Source organism: Nematolebias whitei, chromosome 18, assembly GCF_014905685.2.
Source record: "Nematolebias whitei isolate Nwh7 chromosome 18, NemWhi1, whole genome shotgun sequence".
NCBI lineage: Eukaryota > Metazoa > Chordata > Actinopteri > Cyprinodontiformes > Rivulidae > Nematolebias > Nematolebias whitei.
In genome coordinates, this window is record NC_056515.1 from 25,461,240 (window position 1) to 25,481,937 (window position 20,698).

Here is a 20,698-nt window from a genome sequence, read left to right on the forward strand (position 1 = left end):
TGCTCCCTGAAAGCTTCTTTAAAATCCATTCAGCGGTTCGTGAGATATTTTGCTAACAGTGCAACCTTACCGCTTTGCGTTTGGCGGCGGGTGATAGTGTAACGCCCGCCGGCTCACTCAGGTTGGAGTCACTTTGGGGTCACGCTGTGCACAACCCGCACGCGCTCTGTTGATCCACGTGACCAGGGTTGAACTGTGCCAGCAGCGCGCACCATAACATTGAAAACCTCCAGACTGCGCGGCTGCTTCAGGAGCTCCTCCCACCCCCCCCCTGCGCCCCCCCCCCACCTCCACCTCCTGCTGCTGCTGCAGAGGAGTCAGTCCAGCTCCGCTCCAGCAGCAGCAGCAGCTCGGCTGCAGACGCGCACAGCCCGCAGCAACAGCCCGCACCCTCGTGCCACATTGCGGAGCCCTGCGTGGTGACAGTGGGAACACAGCGCCCACCCTGCTGTCATTTCACCGTGTTCTCCTGGAAGGCTGTTTGTGTTTGTGGGAGGAGGAGAAGGTCCGAGCAGCAGGTAAGCAGCAGAGGATAACCGTGTCCTGCTTTATTCTCTTACATGGCATCTATCGATCTCCTTCTGTGTCCTGAGACAAATGGTTTGGGCTGCATTCCTAAACGTGATTGTTTATGTAACATACACTAATCTGAGAAATCGCCTTTTAATTGATGCGCTGAAGGACATTTACCAAAACAATGACGCAAAGGAAGAGGCACGAGAGGCGTAAACTCGAACCCGGAACACGTGGGGCGTGGATGGACGTGCGCGCAGATACATCCAAGATAGAGACAAAACAAGAGCTGGAGTTCTGAGAAAAGTTTCAGCGAAACCCTCACCCCTCCACCACCACCACCACCATCCGGACTGGACCTCCCTTTCCCTGCAGGGAATTCTATCCCATTAAGGTTCTCTATTATGACGTCTTCCTAAAAAGCAATGCAGTCATTGACACTACCAGGTGATACTTGACAACTGCACGATTGTCTGTTCAAAGGGGGGGGGGGGGGGGGGCGTATGTCTCTTGTTTGTGGGCTTTGTGGAGCAGAAGATGTTTCAAGCCCTCAATTGCATTTGTTGGGCACCATAATCTGTGGACCATTTAAACCAGTACCAAGTTTGGCGGGGGTGTCCTGAAATTATTTTGCAGGAACATAACGAAAGTTGAAGCTATTTGTGTTGTCATGCTCTTTTTTTTACTTTTTTAGTAAAGTGCATAGTTCAACAAAGAACAGTTAGGGTTGCAAGTCTTTGCCATTTTTATTTTGGGGGTCTGGAGCTAAAAGAATTGGGAGTCACTGAAGTACATTTTAAACTGCATACTGCAACCTGTTTTTCAAGGGTACGACTTTAAAAGATGAGCTTTAAAACAACATCCTGCATATTTTAGGACAGTTGCTTATGTACACAGGTCAAGGCAACATGAGATTCGTACCGTCTGCCTCAAGTGGCTGAAAATTACAAATTCCACATTCACCCTCGAAACCTTAAACTTCTAGCATGCTGTTGAGGTATTCTTTACAACCTTCATGGTCAGGGCTTATTGTGTGGCTGAACGTTTGTTTGTTCGTCCCTATGTGCTGTTTTACAAAAGGAAGTGAGAAATATTGGACCTTGAGCTTGAGGAGGTGTGGGGAATGTAGACGAGGGGTTCTATCTTGGATTGGACTGAACAAGAGCTGGCGAACAGCTCCAAGTGTCTCCGTCCTGCGCAGACGACATGGAAGCTGTTGGAAAACTCGTCTTGCGGTCATTTGGTGGTCAGGCTTTTATCTGTGACGGCAGTGTCCCAATTCTGAGTGTGTCTGTGGTCCGGTATCTTTTCGTATGACTCGTGCGGAGCAGTGCAAGATGTTGGGCAAGCCTCTGCTTCCTCTGTAAGTTAAACAAACAGTGAGGTAGTGGGTGCTTTCCTGTTAAAACGAGTCAGCCAGAACAAAGAAATCTTTAGCAACATAGAAACTCTTTATGCCTTCTGATTAGTACATTGCAAAGTTGATCTCTGAATTGTCAAGAAAGCATTTGTTAACGTCTTGTTTTCATCCTGTAAATAGTAATTGCGTTTGTCTTAATGTGCTATGAAGTGCAATTGCATGATACCTTATCTTTCAGGACAGCGTTTGTCTGTCCTCTTGCCATCTCCCAGTTTTCTCTGAATATCGAGTGAAAGAATTGTGGTAATGCTGGTGTGAGTCATTGCGGCACCTTGTTGAGAAGCAATTAACGTCATGTAAAGACCATTAAAAGACACCACTGGTTGCAAGACCCTGAAACAGTGTTTCTCATCTCTCTGTCAGTCCAGTCAAACAGGGCGTGACGAGTCCTTGTTTGTGAGGGTGGGAGGACACATGGGGAGTGGGAGAGCCGGGTGTGTTTGTGCGGAGAAGGGTGGGGGATGGAGGTTGTCTTGGGTGCGAGATTCATCCTGGTGCAAGTTGCGCCTTTAGACATTCCTCACATTCCGACCTCCGGGATGTTTGAGGCTCTTTCGTCTTCTTCTGGCTTGTCGAGGGGCTGCTGACGACTCTTCGGAGGGCTTTTATGTTGCAGGGCTCACTCCGACAAGCCTTTTGGTTGAACAGAGGCCACATGGCCTCTAATTTAGGAGGCCATGGGAACATGTAGCACTGCACATATTTGGTCTTCTTGGGTTACATTCATGGATGACCCTTATGTCCTCATCTCAAGACCTTCAATGGGCTTGGAAAACGCTTCTCTAAAAAATTTTCCTTATAAACGTTGTTGCACTTGTAAATGGTTATTCAAAGCTTTGGGGTTAAATTTAGGCCAACTTCTCATCATATTGAGAATGATGCAGAATGTTTGCAATACAGCCGATACCTAATTAGTGAACTGGATTTCCACATCCCTTGGATTCATAACATGACTTTCAAATGATTTGATCCTTCAAATAATTAGCGCTAAACAGTTAATTGCTTGCTTATTTAGGCCTGAGCACCAAAGACAGTGTGAAGATATAGTGAAATACAACTGTTTATTATAAATTACTGTTTTTATATGATCACCAAGGCATGTATTTATAGTTAAAAATGGGGATTTTACATTGATTTTGGATGGAACCCTTTTTTCCACATGCTTTTATGACACTACATGGCCTACACCTATTTTGCACATTTACAACAAAATAATGTTGTATGTCATTGTCTGTAAAAAGCTAAATCATGTTGTATTGCATATCGGAACTACAGTAAAAAAAAAAGACATTTCTGTTAACATAAATGAATCCGACACAACTGATGGTGTGATGAACCTCCGGAAAGAATGTCCTATATCATATTGTAATTTTTTAACCACTAACTCCTGTAATTTTGAATTAATAGTCAAGGGAACACTTGAAACCTTGTGGTAGGGGTTTATCAAAACAATCGATTAATGTCTTTTAACAATGTACCTCTTTTTCCTCTTTCAATTTTCTTGTGAGCCAGCCATGAGAGCTCTTCCTCCATCTGACGGATACTTTCACTGCCTCCTCTGACCAAACTACATCTTAGCAAACCAAAGATGTCAGCGTGCAGTGACTTTGCAGAACACGTGTGGAAACCTGGCTCTTGCAAGAACTGCTTCCACCCACTAAGTGCGCACAACACAGTAGGCGTCTTGGATGGTAGTGTGCCAGCAGCTTGTTTGAAGAACAACCTGGGAGGCGATGAAGAAGTTGGACTGACTGCACTTTCGTCTTACAGCAAGCCAACCATCGCTGTCAAGCCCACTATGATGAGCTTTGACATCAGTGAGCCAAAAGACATAAACATGAACATAGAGCAGGTGAGTCTCCAATGTGTTCATTTTCTTTACTGAACCTTGTGTCGTGATGTGTTTTATATGGATCGTTTTTATTTGCAGCAGGACAATACAAAGAGCCCAACTGAGCGGATGGGCTTGAAGAAGCTTCTAAACATGTCTCCACTTTACATTGATAATAATGGCTGCAACAAGGCCCATAGAAATGCTGTACTTCAAAGTCCTGAAGCCAAGATTGACTACAACAACTGCCTTTCATTGTCCCCCAGTATTCTGCCCAAAGACTCCATGATCATCAGCAATATTTTAGTCAGCCAGGAGGAAGGTAAAGGTTCTCAGAATTTAAAGAAAAATGCTAATGAGGACTCCTGCTGGCAGCATAAGAATATGGCTGCTAATAGGAACAATGGTACCCATAATGGAAGTGGTGTGAAAAATTTTAAAGAGACTTGTGAGGCAGCTGAAGAGGTTCCTTTTTCAGTGGATACTGTCCCTTCTGATCATGCAACAATTCATTGCAATGGTTTAAGCAGTAGTCCTGTTAAAACAACAACATCCAGCTCTTCTGTTTCCCACATGTCAACCTCAAGTGTGGATATTACTAGCCTTTTTAGCCCAGTATCCCTGAACTCTTTTCCTGTCCTGTCTAAAGAGAGCAGCCTATCAGATTCTCCTTCTTATTGTGGCAGTACAGGTTCTCTTCCTGGGCTTGATGAGGCAGTGGGTAGACCTGAACTGTCACAGAGTCCCCAAAGCCCAATAACTATGGGTAGACTAGAGTCCACTTCCATCCCTCCCATTGTACGAGCAAACTCTGAGCCAATATATGCGGAGAGCACCAAGAAAAAGTCTAAACTGGGAAATGTACCACGAACCAATCCAGTGTCCCCAAACCAGACCACGCAGTCACAGTGCTCTGAGTTTGAACCATCTGGAGAGAGTCAGCGTGCCACCATCACTGTAATGGCTGCTCACACAGAGGAGAACAACAGAACTTTCTACCTGTGCAGTCCAGATTCTGGTGTCAGCACCCAGTGCAACTTTAGTCCCACAGCATGCAAAAATCCCAGTAGCCCAGCGTTTCGTTGGCCCAGCCTCAACCGTAGTGCACCTTGTCTAAGCAAAGAAGCTTCACTATCCACCAACATGTACCCTAAGCCCCAGTCTAGTCCGCCTATTCCTCCAAAGAGAAGCTCTCGTTCCCTCAAACTGGGCAACTCCAGCCTCTCGCCATCTCTGTCCTCTCCAGTCCCTCTTCCAGAATTTCCCAAACTAGGTGCATCTAGCCTCGCAACATCCATGTCATCCCCTGTTCCACTCCCCGAACTCCCCGTGTTTTTCCTCGTCTCTTCGAGAGAAGGCCAATTCAGTGTTCCCACAGACAACAACACGAGTGCATCATCTGAGCACTTCCACAAGCCCCTCCACCACAGCTCCAGCTGGAACTGTTGCATTGAGGAAGAGGAGGAGGAGGAAGAAAAAGAGCGGAAAGGGATTGAGAAGAAGAAGCTAGCTGCCAGCCCAGGGACAACCTCCATTGTGACAGGCCTGGTCAATGGTGCTGCTGTCTGGAATGAGGCCAGTGACTGTAATGCCCACAGAAGCCCCCCTCTGATGACACAGCCAGGCACAGCCCCCCCAGCTGGCTCCAACAATGGTGCCTGTCAGGGGGAAACTAAGGGCACCGGCGCAAAGGAGGAGGGCAAGCATAACGGGAGCATGCTGGCCAAGCAATCGTTGCATGGTGGCTCATCAGAGATGCTCGAAGCAGGGAAAGGGGCTGCCAAAAATCACCTCAATCCACCACCTCCCCCACCTAAGAAACTGCACAGGTAGGAACGAAAAGCTTATCAGGTTTTTACTTTTTCAATTAACCTATCAAACACAACAGACTAACGAAGCCTCTCAATGGGTAGACATTGATAAGTTCTTAAAAAAAAACGATGATTATTTTCCAGAAATAGTTGACATGAGTTAATCACGCTAATAGTTGAAAACACAAGCAACAGGAAAGTCGAAGCTAGCATAGGCCAGCTATGGCTGCACCACTGCCTAGAACTAAATAATACACAGAAGCTGTTTTCAGGTTAACCTAATAAACTAATTTATGCTGTTTTTCCTTTAATTTAGAGCAGATGAAAATAACTTATTTTGTTTAAATACACTTATATAATTTTTTTCCTCAAACCGCAGTGTAAATACTCTTTATGCATAATAAGGGCAAACACAGCAAATACACTAGACACCTTAACAGAGGAGGGTCTAAATGATTGTTTACAGTCAGGCAGTAGCATTATAGCAAGTCATATGGATGTTTAAACACGGTTGGGTTTTGCTCTCCTGTCTGACAGTGTATAAAATAGTGCCGCTGTAATCTATAGTACGCTGGCTGTGACTGCGTATTCATGCACTTTACTGCAGCTATGTCCCTGTGAATCGTGCAGTGCCTTCTCCTTTCACAGCATCATTTTTCAGCCTTGTATCAGCCTCCATTCTTACCCCTTGTGATCATTCAGACTGCTCAATGCAGGCCTTGTTCTGTTTGTGCTGACATTATGACTTCCTCAGTCTTAGTTAATGCTCAGATAATCCACCTCTGTGTCACGTTTCTGTGAAGTGTTTTGGCTCTTGTGCAATAGCAGTAATTATTATTATTTTTAAATATCTTCTTAAGTTGTAATTCTCAAATGAATTAGTCCATTTTTTAATGTGTTCACATGGAAGATATTTAACATGTTTACACAAAAGCAAATCCTTGAGGTACATTCTTTTTTGCTAACCCTTATTTTCCATTATGTGTGTTTAATTTTGCTTTAAACTGAGTCACCATGAGGCCAAGAATACACCCTGCTAGTTAGAAGCAGAAAACAGGAAGTGTTCCTGTGTTGCATTTAGTAGAGCATCAAACGACCCCCCAATTAAAGTAATCCTATTTTTGTCTGAGACATTAAAGGTGAGGTGTAACTCTCTTTGTGTCTTCCTTTTGTTGAGATAGACTCAACAAAAGCCAGTTTGGACAACGTCCTACTGCCAAAAATGCAGATAACTGATCAGGTCTTAAGGGCTCTTGTGTTTGTGGTAATTCTAGCAGAGACCCATCTCCTGTTATGGCGTAGACAACATTCTGCGCTGACAAAAATACCTTGCTGAGACACTTGTAAAAACCCTCTTTTAGCCAGCCAGTAATAGTTTTGGTTTTCAAAATTTCAGCCAGTTTGTTCCTGGACTCTTGTGCTGCACTCGAGACAAAATACTGCAGAGAATCGACATCTTTCCCGCAAAGCTGTTATATTGTTTATTTTTTAATTGGATCTTATGAGCAGAATTTGAACTCCTATTTGTTTATTGCATGGGGGAAAAAAATCACTGAAAATAAAAAGTCTTCCTTTGAGGCAACATTTTGATTCTCTGAATCATTTAAAAGCCAGATGGTTGGAAAAATTTGCCTCCCGAAGCCTTTGATCAAACTTGCATTTAACACTTTTTTAAAAATTCCGGTTTAAAATGTCAGCTATTGTTCCTCGTCAGGTCACGCTAACAAGAGGTGTGTGTTTGTACCTGTAAGTACGTCATAGATAAGAGTGCGATGAAGCTCTTGTCCTGACAAGAAAGGCGTGTCAACCGGCCTTTGACTGCTGCCAAAAGGCGGGGCTTAAGTGAACAGATTGTTGCCCCTGGCAACTCCCAAACGGTCCCAGCCTGACTATCAGTTGCCACCAATAGAAGTAGAATTTTTAGATCAGCCATGTGGACTCAGGTCCAGCAAGTTTGGCTTGGGTTTCAGTTCCTTTCCGCTCTGTAAACTTGTGTTCCAAGATGCCTGCCCCTCCCTCTGCAGAGCCATGCTGATCCCTTTTCTGCTGCACAACAGATAGCATCTTGTTGATGCCTGGCAGACTCAAAGGTTGCTCTAAAGTTGCATGACTTGACTGCTAAATGTTAGAAAAGAGTAGTTTTGTTCCGCTCACCTAATGGAGGCCGTTGCATTTCTTGCTGAGACACTTTAAATATACTCATGACTCGTGTGGAACCAGGGTTGTGTTACTACACATGACAGGGCTTTAGAAAGCCAGCAGTCTGATCCAGGGGCTTTTTGTGTGCCCACCGGCCCGAAAAGGACCTCAGCAGCATGAGGTAAGCACCTGATGGCTACTTTTTACCGGCTGTGTCTTAGTTAGGCATGGAAATTGATAAGTACTTGTGATAGCAAATTAAAGTTCTTGCTAAACCATTTTTTTATTTTAAGGTAAGCACTGAACTGAAGCTTCTGCATTTCCACTTTCTTTTTTAAAACCATGGCAACTTAAATAAAGCTGTGGCTTTCTATGTGCTGAACCTTTTTTTTTGTTCTTTTACAACCTGCTTTCTTTTGCCTCTTCTCGTTTAAGCATGTTCTAATTAAATGAGTGAGAAGTTTAAGAGCATGAGGAGTCAGAAAGATTTTTCCCTCTTGGTTAGGCCCAGCTAAATTAAATTTGCAGAAAGCTTTTTTGCATTTAAATGAAAAGCGGGCTGCAGTGAAGAAAGAGATGGCTGACTGAAGAAGATAACAAGACAGAACTGGAGCCGTTAATGTAAGATAACAAGGATTTGTGTCAAACATTAATGGATCTTTGGCTTATATGGCTGTATAGCCATGGCAACTATCCTACAGTCAGGGTAAAGTAGCAATGGTGTCTTTTTTTCTCTGTACAATATTGTTGCACAACAAGGACGATAAACTAATCCAACAGTGCAGATGCTATAAACTCTACTTTTGTGCGTCTCGTGAAGGAATGTTGCAGAATGGACGTCTTGTCCAGTGCGATTGCATCATTCATTCAACCTTTATTTATGCAGGTTAATCCCATTGAGCCTCGGGGACTCATTTACAAGAGATAAGGATGAAATGTAAGGATGCATCAGGGATGCTCTGACCTACACTACTTATGTATATTGTAAAAATGGTGGGTCCTAAGACAGAGCCTTGTGGTACACTATTGCTGACTGTTAAACTGGAGGAAATACCATTACGTCAAGCACATTGCCTCCGATCTGAAAGATAGTTAGAGAACCAATGGTATGATCTGAGAAACCAGTTTCTGAGAGCTTATGACCCAATACGTCTTGAACCACAGTGTCAAAAGCTTTAGCCAGTTCTAAGAAAAGTGCAGCACAATAATCCTTATCATCCAATGCTTCAATGATGTCATTAAAAACCTTCAGTGTTTCTGACTCAAAACTTGAAATTGCGTGCATCTTGAAAGTTTGTTGCCTGGGTGTTGAAGCAGATTGCATCACATTACTTAAGTGTACATCCACCTTCTGTACATGACAGTAAAATCTGAGTCACCTCATTTTCTAACCAGCTTAGAACGCGAGGTAAAGATTATTGTTGATATCCAAATAGCCGCTGAGTTTTAGCATTTGCGCACATGAGCTTTTGCACACCCAGAAGCTGTGAGGCACATGCGTCTTAGATTGGTTTTATATATTTACCACAGAGCGTCCCCTCTAAAAAAAGAGTCAGGAAGTGAAAGCAGGTGAACGATCCACAACATCAACAGCAGCAGCTTAGTTTGTGTCTTGTTGAACCCTGCTGCACTTCTGTCTGTGCCCAGTCACATGTAACTCTAGTCAGATTGCTTTTTAAAGCTCAACCAGTTCCTGTTGCACTGCTTTGTTAAAACCCTATCAGAAGAGTGTGTGTGTTAACAAATCGTGGATATCACTGTAACGTTGGTGGCTTACTTTTTTAATCTGTGGTACTGCCGTGGTCAGGTTGATAAGGATGAATGACTTGCCTGACGAGTTTACCCGGGCCGGTTGTGGTATTTCTTGTCCGCAATGAAGGAGATTGCATCTCCTCAGAGGAAATAGTCAGGATGTTTTGGCTAAGACTGAGCATTCCAAGCATGGGAAAAAGATTGCTTGATTTCTTTTTTATGCGTAACCTTAGAAAACTCATTCATTCATGCACATTTTCCCACAGTTCAGCGAAATGACATCCTTTCACTCATGTTTTGGTACAAGTTAGACAGTTGTGTAGAACTCATGCATAAGCTCATAATCCCTGCACTCTTTACCATTCGTCCCGTGCAGCATCACTTCCTCTTCCTTTCTTCACAGCCTTTTTGTCTGCAACACGATAGCAGATCCTTTAGTCAGCTGCCCACAGAGAATACTCTACCCTTCGTCTCCCTCTCCATCTCCTCCTTTTCTGTTTGTTCTCCTGATTTACGGTGGAACTGAAGTCGGAGGCCAGCAGATAAATTGGTGGAGGAGTCACTCTGAGATGGAAGAGAGAGGCGAGTGATAAAGGGGAGGAACGGGACCTTGCTTGCCCGAGTCATTAGCGTGTATAATGAGACGAGTGAATGGCTGTCAGTCAGCCTAATTGGTCACCTGGATGGGAGCTCACGTATGATTTTCTGTGGAACTGCGAGCAGCCATCATGTTTGTCAGAAAACTGAAAAGAAAAAATCTCATCATATCAACACTTGTTGTATATATTTTACAGGCTGCACAATATTTTGAAAGTTTATTGGCAAAGGAAACATCAAATTGCACAATATCAATATCGCAAATGATGCTTGGACTGTTAAATATTATAGACTAATATGCTTAAAATGGTCTACATGTCAATATTATGTCGGCCAATTAGAAGGACTCTCACTGCCCACCTCTGATTTATATGATAATGATTAAAAACAGCCTTGTGATGACAAACAGAAATAAAGAGTGGAAAAAAAATGTCTATCACAACTCAAAAAAATTCTAATATAATAGAGGAATTACATGTTTATCACTGTGCAGCCTTGCTTTATTCATAATCTCTACCTGACACCCACCTCATATTGTATATGTCGTCTTTGAGATGTCAAAGTAGTACGTCGGAGCCAAGATAGTGTCTCCTGGTGTCCTGCACTGAAAAAGATGAAAGATTGAAACTAGGGCAGTATAACAGAAAAACATGGTTACAATTTTGTTGAATATTCCAATGAGTGATGCAATAATACATTTGCATCTCTCTTCTTTTGTTATCGTAACACAAAAAAATTGCTTCAGCATTTTCATCTACATTAGCTATGAGCAATTAGAACAGATTGCCAAATAAATTTGATGTGCTCTTTATTACAGGCATTTGCAATATTATTATTACACATATAAAGATTGCAATAATAATATATTTTTTGCCACCCTAGTTTTAAAATAGCTTTTTTTTTGTTTGTTTCCTGAGCCTTTAATTTCACGCAGAATGGAGAAAAGTTAAATTACCGTATTTTCCACCATACATGTTGCACCACGTATAAGTCGCATCAGTCCAAAAATGTCTAATAAAGTGGAAAAAAACAGAAATAAGTCGCTTCGCCGTAGAAGTCACATCTATTATGCGTCACCGCTGACCACCCGGAAAAGTGGACCGGTGTGTCAAAAATCGATTGGCTGCCAAAATGGCAGCCGTGGGAGCGTGCACGGGAGGGCTCTAACAAGAGTAACACTTAAACAATTATTTGTTTGCTCAAAATTACAGCAAAGGTGTGTCTCAGTTTAACTTTTCCTTAATAAATAAATGCACTTTAATGGTCAAATCAGCTGCATTTCGCCTGTGTGGCGCGGTGAAATTCAGCTGATTTAACGTTTGCTCCAGGAGTTCCAGAGCGAGACAAAGGTGGCTTGTTATGGCAAGCCAGTTGTCTCATTAATAGCCACTTTTACCTATTAATGAGACACTTGACTTGCCATAGAGGTAGAGGGCCCTCTAGCGGCTATAAATGTTTTTTTTTTTCATGTCAGAATGAATGAAATCATCAGATCTCAGCCCAGATTAAATTATAAATATGGGGGAAGGAGTCACTTCCGTGTATAAGTCGCAGTACTTGCAATTTTATGCAAAAAGGTTCAACTTGTACGGCAAAAATATGGTACCTTTGCTGAATCGTGGGAATGTATACATCCAATATTCCAGCGTTATTATTATTTGTGGCCGCAGTGGTCAGAGTTCAGCAGAAGTTACACAGCCCCCTTTAAATGTCAGATACGACTGGTTATGTGCTCAGGCTTGTACCAGTGGCGACACTGTTTTCATCAGGTCTTGTTAGTTGCAGCAATAAATCAGCTCAGAATGAAGAAGTGTGCCTCTCTAAGAGGAAGCAAGACCAGTTCTGGCAGTGCCTTTTAGGCATTAAAAACAAAACATTGTACCGGTACTCTCTCCCCTCAATGTATCAGTAACAGTGTAGATTAAAAAAAAGAGGAGAAAAATCAAGAGGAAGTGAATCTGTTCCACTTTGACAAACATTTCTAGATCAAACCTGGAGTTAAAACTACTTCAGGACGCTGTGGGGAAAAAAAATATAGATTTATTCAACCAGATATATATGTATTTATTTTACAGAGTGAGCAGTAAGAAGAGTGGCAGTAGTGTGGAGTTGAACTGCTGCAGCCAACAAGGGTCTGTAGAGAGCCAAACATCGTCCTTACGGAGTCTGGGCAGCACCAGCCTGCCGACAGCCTCCACCGACAACCTGGCAGCTGACTCTGGTAGGTCCCTCTCAGCAAAATATATTAAAAAAAGTGTACTCCAAGAAAACCTGACTTAAATCCAAAGCATCATCTGATGTGTGTAAACATTCTCTTGCTCTTTTATTTAACTAAAACAAAAATGGAAGTCCTGCAAGGCTAAATCAAGTTATCTGTCCTCTTCTGCTCATATATTTTGTTATGACTCCTGAAGTCTCCAAACCCAAGACATGCCTTGGTGTGAGCGGCATCTGTCCTTGGGGTATTGTTTTTAAACTTCAGTGGCACTCAGACGCTTGTAATTGCTGCAACTTCCTGGGCAACGTTGTTTAAAGAGATAATTATGGAGTCTGATAATGAAGAAAAAAGGGCTTGGCTACACCCTTTCCCCCCCCTTCAGTCTTCTTACTGTGAAAGCCGTTATTGAAGAGTGAAACTCACAATTATGTCTGTGACAGTCTCGTTAAGTGTAATGTCAAGTTCCAACTTTAAGTCTTTAATTGAAAAATGAATCATAATTGGTTGGAAGATGTTTTGAGTGTCGGCTTGATCCCAGGATTGTGGAAATTTTCAACTTTTTTGGGGGAAAAGGAGGTATGTGTCACGACTGAGCAGGGACAAAAGGGGTGTAGGGAATAAATCAGTTGAGGGTATTTGAATTGGTGAGTACTTGCAGGTTAAAATTAATTTACTCACAAGGACTCATAAATAAGACAAACACTGCAGATTTTGATTCAGCCGTTGATCATAATACGAACTAAGATGCTTTTCCTTCTGTTTTAGGTTCTCGGGATACAACACGGATGTCTTGTTCACCTTTTCCCAGAATTCCAGTGGCATCAGCTCCTGGTTCTCCTCTCCCACCCTCCTTCAGCAGTTTGGGTAGCCAGCCACCTCCTCTCCCGGAGAAGAAGCTGGTCAACCGCACCGTGTCAGCTCCCGACAACGCAAACGGAAAACCTTTCGTCCGAGCCTATCCACGCCTCACGTTCGCCGGCTCAGAGACTAACGTTTGTCGCTCTACCGAGGCCAGCTCCCGAACCAGTCTACCGCCCAGCCCTGTCGACCCACGGCCCATTTTCTCCTCCAATGAGTCCCTGGAGCGCTGTCACACCCCAATGGGCCGACCTTCCAGGTCCCGGACTCTGGACGAGCCGCTCAAGACCACTCAGGGTCGTCTTGGCGTGCACTGCCGAACCAGCATCACTGTCTCGTCTTCGCCTCAGCTCAGCGCGCCCTTTTCCACCCCTGAGCCGGGATCGGCGCCAAATGTGGGCTCCAGCCTGCAGCTCCAAACCCTTCTCAGTAACATTGACAGTAGGGAAGGAGTGTACTCCAAATTGGGCGGCCTGTACGCAGAGTCCCTGCGACGCTTAGCGCTGAAATGCGAAGATCACTTCACCCTCTCCCAGAAGAATTCATTTCGGTTCGACGAGAGCAACTGGTCTCTGTTCAGGCTCACGTCGAACAAGCCGAGCTGCAACGCAGGAGATGCTGTGTACTACTCTGCTGCCTGCGCCTTAGACCCCAGCAACTCCTACGCTGTGAAGGTAATATGTAATACTGAGCCCACATTAGGAGTTAATATAAATCAATCACTTCATAAATAGGTGGTGTGTTTACAGGTAAATTATACATTTAATCAGATGAAGAGCTCTCAAAGGAAATTGTAGATCTGTTTATATATTTTAAAGATGATCCAATACACACACACACACACACACGTAATATATATATATATATATATATATATATATATATATATATATATATATATATATAAAAACAGCAATACGTATAAAAAATAAAAAATAAACGTGTTTTTACATGGAGTTCTGTAGAAACAATATAAACAAATACGATTTTACATGACAGGACCTTGCTTTCAAGCAGTGGTTCCTACAAAATAAAAGTCATAGCACCTACATAAACCCAACAGCTGCTGGTAAAAGTATTTGAACATTGCATAAAAGCATTTTAACAGAAACTCATCAAGACCCTGCTCTTGTTGTTTTATGATCCACAGTAAGTCCTTAGTAAGGCTTTGGCAACCATTGGTTTGTAGAAATAAACTTTAATTCTGACTAGACTGACAAGCTAACAGTTAGGGCAAGCACGTCCAAGTAAAAAAATAAATTAATTAATTAACTACTGCCACCTTAAAAAACTCCAATCTCATAAAGTTCTCATCTTATGTAAAAAATATTTGATAAACATTTGACTTCAATGACAGTTTTTCTGCTCCACGCTGCACTAAAAGTGCTATGGTTTGCTGCTGCTTGCTGTTAGACTGAACTATTTAAAAAAATCTACGTCAAGAACCACATACCATATTTTCTGGAGTACAAGGCGCATTAAGCGAAACAAAACAGTCAAACTTTATTCAACTCATTCGCAATAACTCAACATTGTTCAGTTGTATAAAATCGGTTCAAGGTCAGTAAGCACAACCAGAATTAATACATAAGGTGCACCGGATTATAAGGCTCACTATAATTTTTTTGAGACCACCAAAGGACTTTAAATGTGCCGTCTAGTCCAAAAAATACGATAATAAAAAAATTATGGCAGTTTAAAGGTTTAAAAAACCGCTTTTGTTTATAGATATAAATGTTTTTAGATTCAAGTTGTTTTAAGAAGACAGCGATCCATTTTGGTCTTGACTTGAACTAGCCGTTAAACTGTCAAACCATTCATTGAGATTGTTCAAAGAGCTATCTACTGCAGGTAAGATGATAATTATTAATGGATTTCCACATAATTTAATTTCAAAAGATCTGAATTAATCTATGCAGCTAACCTTTGAGTGCTACTCGAAAACATTTTACTCACTGTTGAACAGGATGCTGTGTTAGGACTGTGAATGTTAAACAATAAGAAGGGAATTGAAAATTAGATAGTATATCTTCCAGATTGTTGAATAAATTATTACCGTATTTTTCGGCGTATAAGGTGCACCAGATTATAAGGCGCATTAAGCGAAACTAAAACATTTTGACAGATTTTTGAGCACCATGGACCACATAAAATTGGTTCGAGGTCAGGAAGCAAAACCAGAATTAATACAAAAGGTGCACCAGATTATAAGGCTCACTGTTAATTTTTTGAGAAAATTAAAGGATTTTAAGTGCGCCTTATAGTCTGAAAAATACAGCACTTCTTAATAACCATTCACGCCTAATGTCTTGTATGATCATGATTCGTTAGTTCAGAAATCGTAGCAGTGCAAACAACTGTAGCTTTGGCTACACATTTCTGTTTTTTCATAAAGCTTTGACAATTTCAAGACAAAAATAGACATTAAAATAGTAAATGTCATCCTGTTTGTCCTTGGGCTTCAGGTAGGTCGGTCCTGCCGCAGAACAAGCCTTCGGTGTGCACAGCGTAAACAAGCCCTCCACGTAGGCTGTGGATTCAGCCCCGCTGATCTTTGTGCTCGAGTCATTATTGCTCTACAAAGCATCGGCTGTTTGGATTGTGTTGGCGTTACGCCACAGACTCTTGCTTAATATTTTAGGCCCAATTAATCTTTGACATTCCAGGAAGGATTTACAGCCGGACAGACCTCTGTTGTCAAGGCCGACGCACACAAAGACAGACACACAGACACCAGTCGGAGAGCATCCTTCACAAATGCTAATGAGCGATGATCTGCAGTCAGCGTTGGCTTGTGCTACTGATTTTATTGACTTTTTCAGTCAAGCTTCGAGGGTTTTTCTTCCTGAAACATGAGGCGAAAGAAGCTTTTTGGGGTTTTAATCCTGTTAATCAGATAGAAGCAAATGAAAGTGAAATCACAGCAAACAATGACAATTTTAGGTGTTTGATTGACAGATATAAAAGAGCCGTAGTTATTTCCAAACTCACTTCAGACCCTAAATAAAACACCTCATATTCATTGAAGGAATACACATCACCTGCTGTTTTTTTATGTCAAGAGTTTTTAACTCCCAATGAGGGAGTTAAATATATGTCTGTCAAAATCTAAAATTATATTAAGTACAATTCTACACAATATTGTAGTACGTGTTGTGGGTCATTCCAGCTACTAGCTCAGTATCTGTAAAACAGACAGAGTTATATTCATGGTTGATAAGCTGTGATCACCTTCCGAAGGTTTAGTTTCCAAAGGACTTGTTGTGGCTCCTCGGACTGATGAAGTCCTTTGGATGAAGGACGAAACGTCTCAACAAAAAATAAACTGTCTAGATGACCTGACTTCGCTTTGTTGGATCACTTGTGTGGAATCTCCACTCACCCCTCCTGTCTTTCGTATACTTTCTTCTCCAGATCTGTAAAAGTCCGTCCATTGATGCCAAGCAGGGTCATCTGTACGGTCTGTCGGTGCAGCAGAGCATCCCTCCCCACTTTAACCTCCAGCAGGACTGTGGTCACTTCCTGGCCTGTGTTCCTCAGAGCATGCTCCCTTCAGACGAAGCCTCTCTGCCCTCTGCTTCATCTGCGTCTGTCCTGCAGGCGGACCAGGAGAGAGTGGTGGTCATCACCCCCGAGATTCCTCACCAGACTACTTCTGACTTTGTTCGGGAGTGGGCAGTGGTCCATAAAACTCAGCCGGAGGTGTACGAGCGCCGCGTGTGCTTCCTCCTGCTGCAGCTCTGCAACGGCCTGGAGCACCTGAAGGAGCACGGGGTCACGCACCGCGACCTGTGTCTAGAAAACCTGCTGTTGGTGCCACATCAGCAGAGGCGCCAACAGGCCGCTGCTGAAAGCGGCGCGGCTGCTGGGGACGTGCAGCGCCACCTCCCCCGCCTCCTCATCAGCAACTTTGCCAAGGCCAAGCGGCGCTCCTCAGAGGATGCTACTTCGACAAGCGGGGACCCACGTATCAAACGCGACCACGCCAGGCTGGCGCCCGAGATCGTCTCGGCGGCCCAGTACCGCAAGTTTGATGAGTTCCAGACAGGCATCCTGATCTACGAGCTCCTCCACCAGCCCAACCCGTTCGAGGTGAGTCCAGCGCTGAGGGAACAGGACTACCACTGCGAGGACTTACCTCCGGTCCCCTCGGTCTCGCTTTACTCTTCGGGCCTCCAGAAGCTCGCCCAGCTCCTCCTCCAGCCGGACCCCATAAAGCGCATCCATATTCAGGAGGCCAAGCGCATACTTCAGAGTCTGCTTTGGGGCCCCAGGAGGGACCTGATGGAGCAGCAGTGGGAGAGACACAGGAAAGGGGGAGGCCTTGTGGACAGCTCCCGAAACGAGAGCCTCCTCAATTGGCTGGACGTGAAAAGAGCCCTGCTGATGATGAAGTTCGCCGAGCGCTCGCTGGAGCCAGAGAGGAACGCTGAGCTGGAGGACTGGCTGTGCTGTCAGTACTTCTCATCGGCTCACCCCCTGTCTCTCTGCCATACTGCTGAACTGCTCTACTCACTAAAGTGACTGTGAGGTTTGACAACTTCGAGTGGAGCTGAAGTTATGTGTGAACTTGTGTGTGTATGTCTGGTCACTTGAAATGATGCTTTGTCAAATAGGTATTTAGTTGGTACTTTATTAGCCATGACCTGGAAGATAAGGTAGTAACTACTAAGTATTTGACTGAACATCACTTCAAAAATGACCAGACTATCCTTTTAATGTCTCGACACTCTGGGCCGGTCCAGATGCTGTGATCCTCTGGAGGAACTGTAAACATGTTTTTCTTATTTCTGCATGCATGAGAGCCTTACATCAAACCATCCTTCCACTGTTTTACACCAACAGGACCCCCATATGGGCTGGGGAAATAAATAAATAAACGCTTGTTCGCAATAAACAGAACCATTTTGTAGCAGCGACACTGAGGAAAAAAGTACCGTAATTTCCAGACTATTGAGCGCACCCGAATGTAAGCCACGCCCACTAAATAAATAAAAAATTACAAACATGTATAGGCCACACTTGTCTATAAGCTGCGGGTGTCTACGTTGTAACGTGAGATATGTACAAAGATTTTTTTTGTTGTTGTTTTAATTAAATACGTACTGGTAACATATACAGATACGTACAGTAAATGTTTGTTTTATGAACAGTGCCTGTAAACATGGCTGGTGAAAAATAAATAAACAGCCTGCCAGGAAACGCCTAGCTTACGTGGCTCTATTTCCTTCGACAGCCAGATCGATCGCCTTTAACTTGAAAGCTGCATCATCTGCATTTCTTTGTTTGTCTTCCATGATGTGGGTCTGTGCATGAAGCGCAAAATTACCGATGTGAAGAATTTAGTGAGAGTGCGTTTGATTTACGGTGATTCGAAGTTTCATTGGTCCACTGTGACCTGTTTGGTCATTTCATTGGTCAGATTTTTAATTAAAACTTTTATTAATACAAGTAGTCCCATTGAGTCACGAGGACCCCACCCCCCTTCAAGAAAGGCGTGTATTGGGCAGCTATGTGAGCGCCTGGGTGCGACGAAGCTAAATGTTTTGGTGGCAGGAAGCTCGTTAGCTTGTCAAAAAAAACAACATAAATTAGCCACAGCATTATTTAAGATGTGGTTCAAAGCGTGTAAAAAAAAAAAAGTAGCGACTTATACTCTGGAAATTACGGTAATGCACTTACCAAAGTTTATTGTCTCACACTGTATTTTGTGCATTTATTAAAGTTTAGTGAAGACGCTGAGGCAGCCTGATAACATTATTCCACCCAGTAACGCTTTTTCATGTCTAGCTGTGCTGCTCACTCTGTCCATCTAGCTGCCAGATAATAAACATTTGTAGATTTGAGCTGTTGCATCTTTTCTCTCACATAAGCACATACTGTGAAAACAACAAACTTTTTTTTTTGTTTTCAACCATAGAATGTCTTTTCTTCTGTGGGTATCGATTCACTTGCCAAAACGATCAAAGCAGTCCAGATTTTTTTAATGAAATAAAAAGGTTTTTTTTTTTTAAGTGTTTTTCCTTTTAATCCCATGTTGAAATGTGCTGCCATTTGTCTCAGTGCCTTTAGTTCTTTGTATTATGTTACAATGACTCGTGTAAATATGTAGGATTGTTTTGTCCTTTTGTGAAACTGGCCTTTCACACAATGTTTCAGTAACCGTTTTTGTACAGTGATTTGTAGATGATAATCACGAACAAATGTGAGCAGGTCATTAAAATAGCCACGAATATGAGCTGCAGTTAATATTTATGAGATGGTTTGTTTTCTTGTAGTTTAAACTGGATTTTCTGTTCTGTAATCTCCCGACACAACTAAACGTGTTTGTTCGAGACGTTTTCCGACGGTTAAGAAAAGAAAAATGTGGTCTGAACTAACGCCGAACTGATCTAAACCATTTTGTGTGCCTCTTTTTATTTATGCCTTTCAATAAACCGTGCATATATTTTGTCACATCTGATGGATTTTATTTTTTGGTATGAAGATCTGGCGTACATCATCAATAAACACGTCATGCTTAAGGATGGTTTATAGATATGTTATTAATTCCTGTATAAACACTTTATAAATCATTAATAATCGCTTATTATGCATTAAATAAAGGTGACAGAGAGACAACTGACTAGTTTCTTGCCAAACAGTGAGCCAAATCTGACACTTATATATTTCATTTAGAGTTGTTATATTAAATATTTCAGACTTAAGCTCAATAAGCATTTGTAAACCTATTTTTTTAGAGTATGGTATTGTACTTTATCACTGCATAATTATAAGTGTCTACAACTAATATTACCATAATTTCTGGCATATAAGTCGCTCCGGAGTACAAGTTACATCAGTCAAAAAAAGCATGAAGAGGAAAAAACATATAAGTCACTTCAGCGTATAAGTTTCATTTATTATGCATCACCTCTGACCCCTGGGAAACGTGGGCTGGTGTCGTGCCAAAAATCGATCAATGGCCGCGGGAGCATGCACGGGAGGACTCGCTGTTGCAGTTCTTCAAAATTTAATAAGATTAACACTTAAAAACAGTTATTTGTTTGCTTGACATCACAGCAAAGTTGTGTCTCAGTTTAACTTTTTCTTTAATAAATGCACTTTAATGGTCAATGTTTGGCGGGGGCAGCAGTACAGGAACAGCATATACGTCTACCGGTAGTTGTCCAAAGCCTAGAGGTCCATCTTACACCTCTAGCTGCTGCAAATGGTAATGTTTACTCTGGTTCATGTCAGTATGAATGAACATTTAAAGCATAAGTCAAAAATTGCATTATAAATATGGACCAAAAAACGTATATAAGTCGCTTTGGCATATAAGTCGCAAGACTGGCAAATCTAAAGAAAACCTGACTTATACGCCAGAAAAGACATTATATTCTAAAAAAAAATAGGTTTAATAATAATAATAATAATGTGTTATCATCAATGTATGTTCCCATACAATGGTGAAATTGGCTCTCTGCATTTAACCCATACACCACCAGGTGGAGCAGTGGGCAGCTATTGAAAGCTCCAGGGGAGCAATTGAGGATAGGGTGTGCTGCTCAGAGACA

The 20,698-nt window shown here is 42.5% G+C and overlaps 1 protein-coding gene across 2 annotated transcripts; it reads left to right on the forward strand.

Moving 5' to 3' along the window:
- Nucleotides 1–433: 433 nt before the first annotated feature.
- Nucleotides 434–17,663, forward strand: LOC119424986 (inactive tyrosine-protein kinase PRAG1). Of its 2 annotated transcripts, XM_037692510.1 has the most exons (6): nt 434–518; nt 3,446–3,785; nt 3,864–5,593; nt 12,139–12,284; nt 13,047–13,813; nt 16,554–17,663. In XM_037692510.1, exons 2-6 carry the CDS (start codon nt 3,522–3,524, stop codon nt 17,661–17,663), a joined length of 4,017 nt encoding a protein of 1,338 aa, XP_037548438.1. In that variant the 5' UTR covers nt 434–518; nt 3,446–3,521. The 2 variants fall into 2 exon arrangements, with proteins under 2 accessions (XP_037548438.1, XP_037548437.1); XM_037692509.1 differs by lacking the exon at nt 434–518 and having other exon boundaries at nt 3,369–3,785.
- The last annotated feature ends 3,035 nt before the right edge of the window (nt 17,664–20,698 follow it).

Coding starts and splice junctions, on each gene's coding strand:
- LOC119424986 (XM_037692510.1), top strand. CDS start 3,522: ATGTCAGCGTGCAGTGACTTTGCAGAACACGTGTGGAAACCTGGCTCT. Junction 5,594..12,138: donor CCACCTAAGAAACTGCACAG/GTAGGAACGAAA, acceptor TTTATTTTACAG/AGTGAGCAGTAAGAAGAGTG. Junction 13,814..16,553: donor GCAACTCCTACGCTGTGAAG/GTAATATGTAAT, acceptor TTTCTTCTCCAG/ATCTGTAAAAGTCCGTCCAT.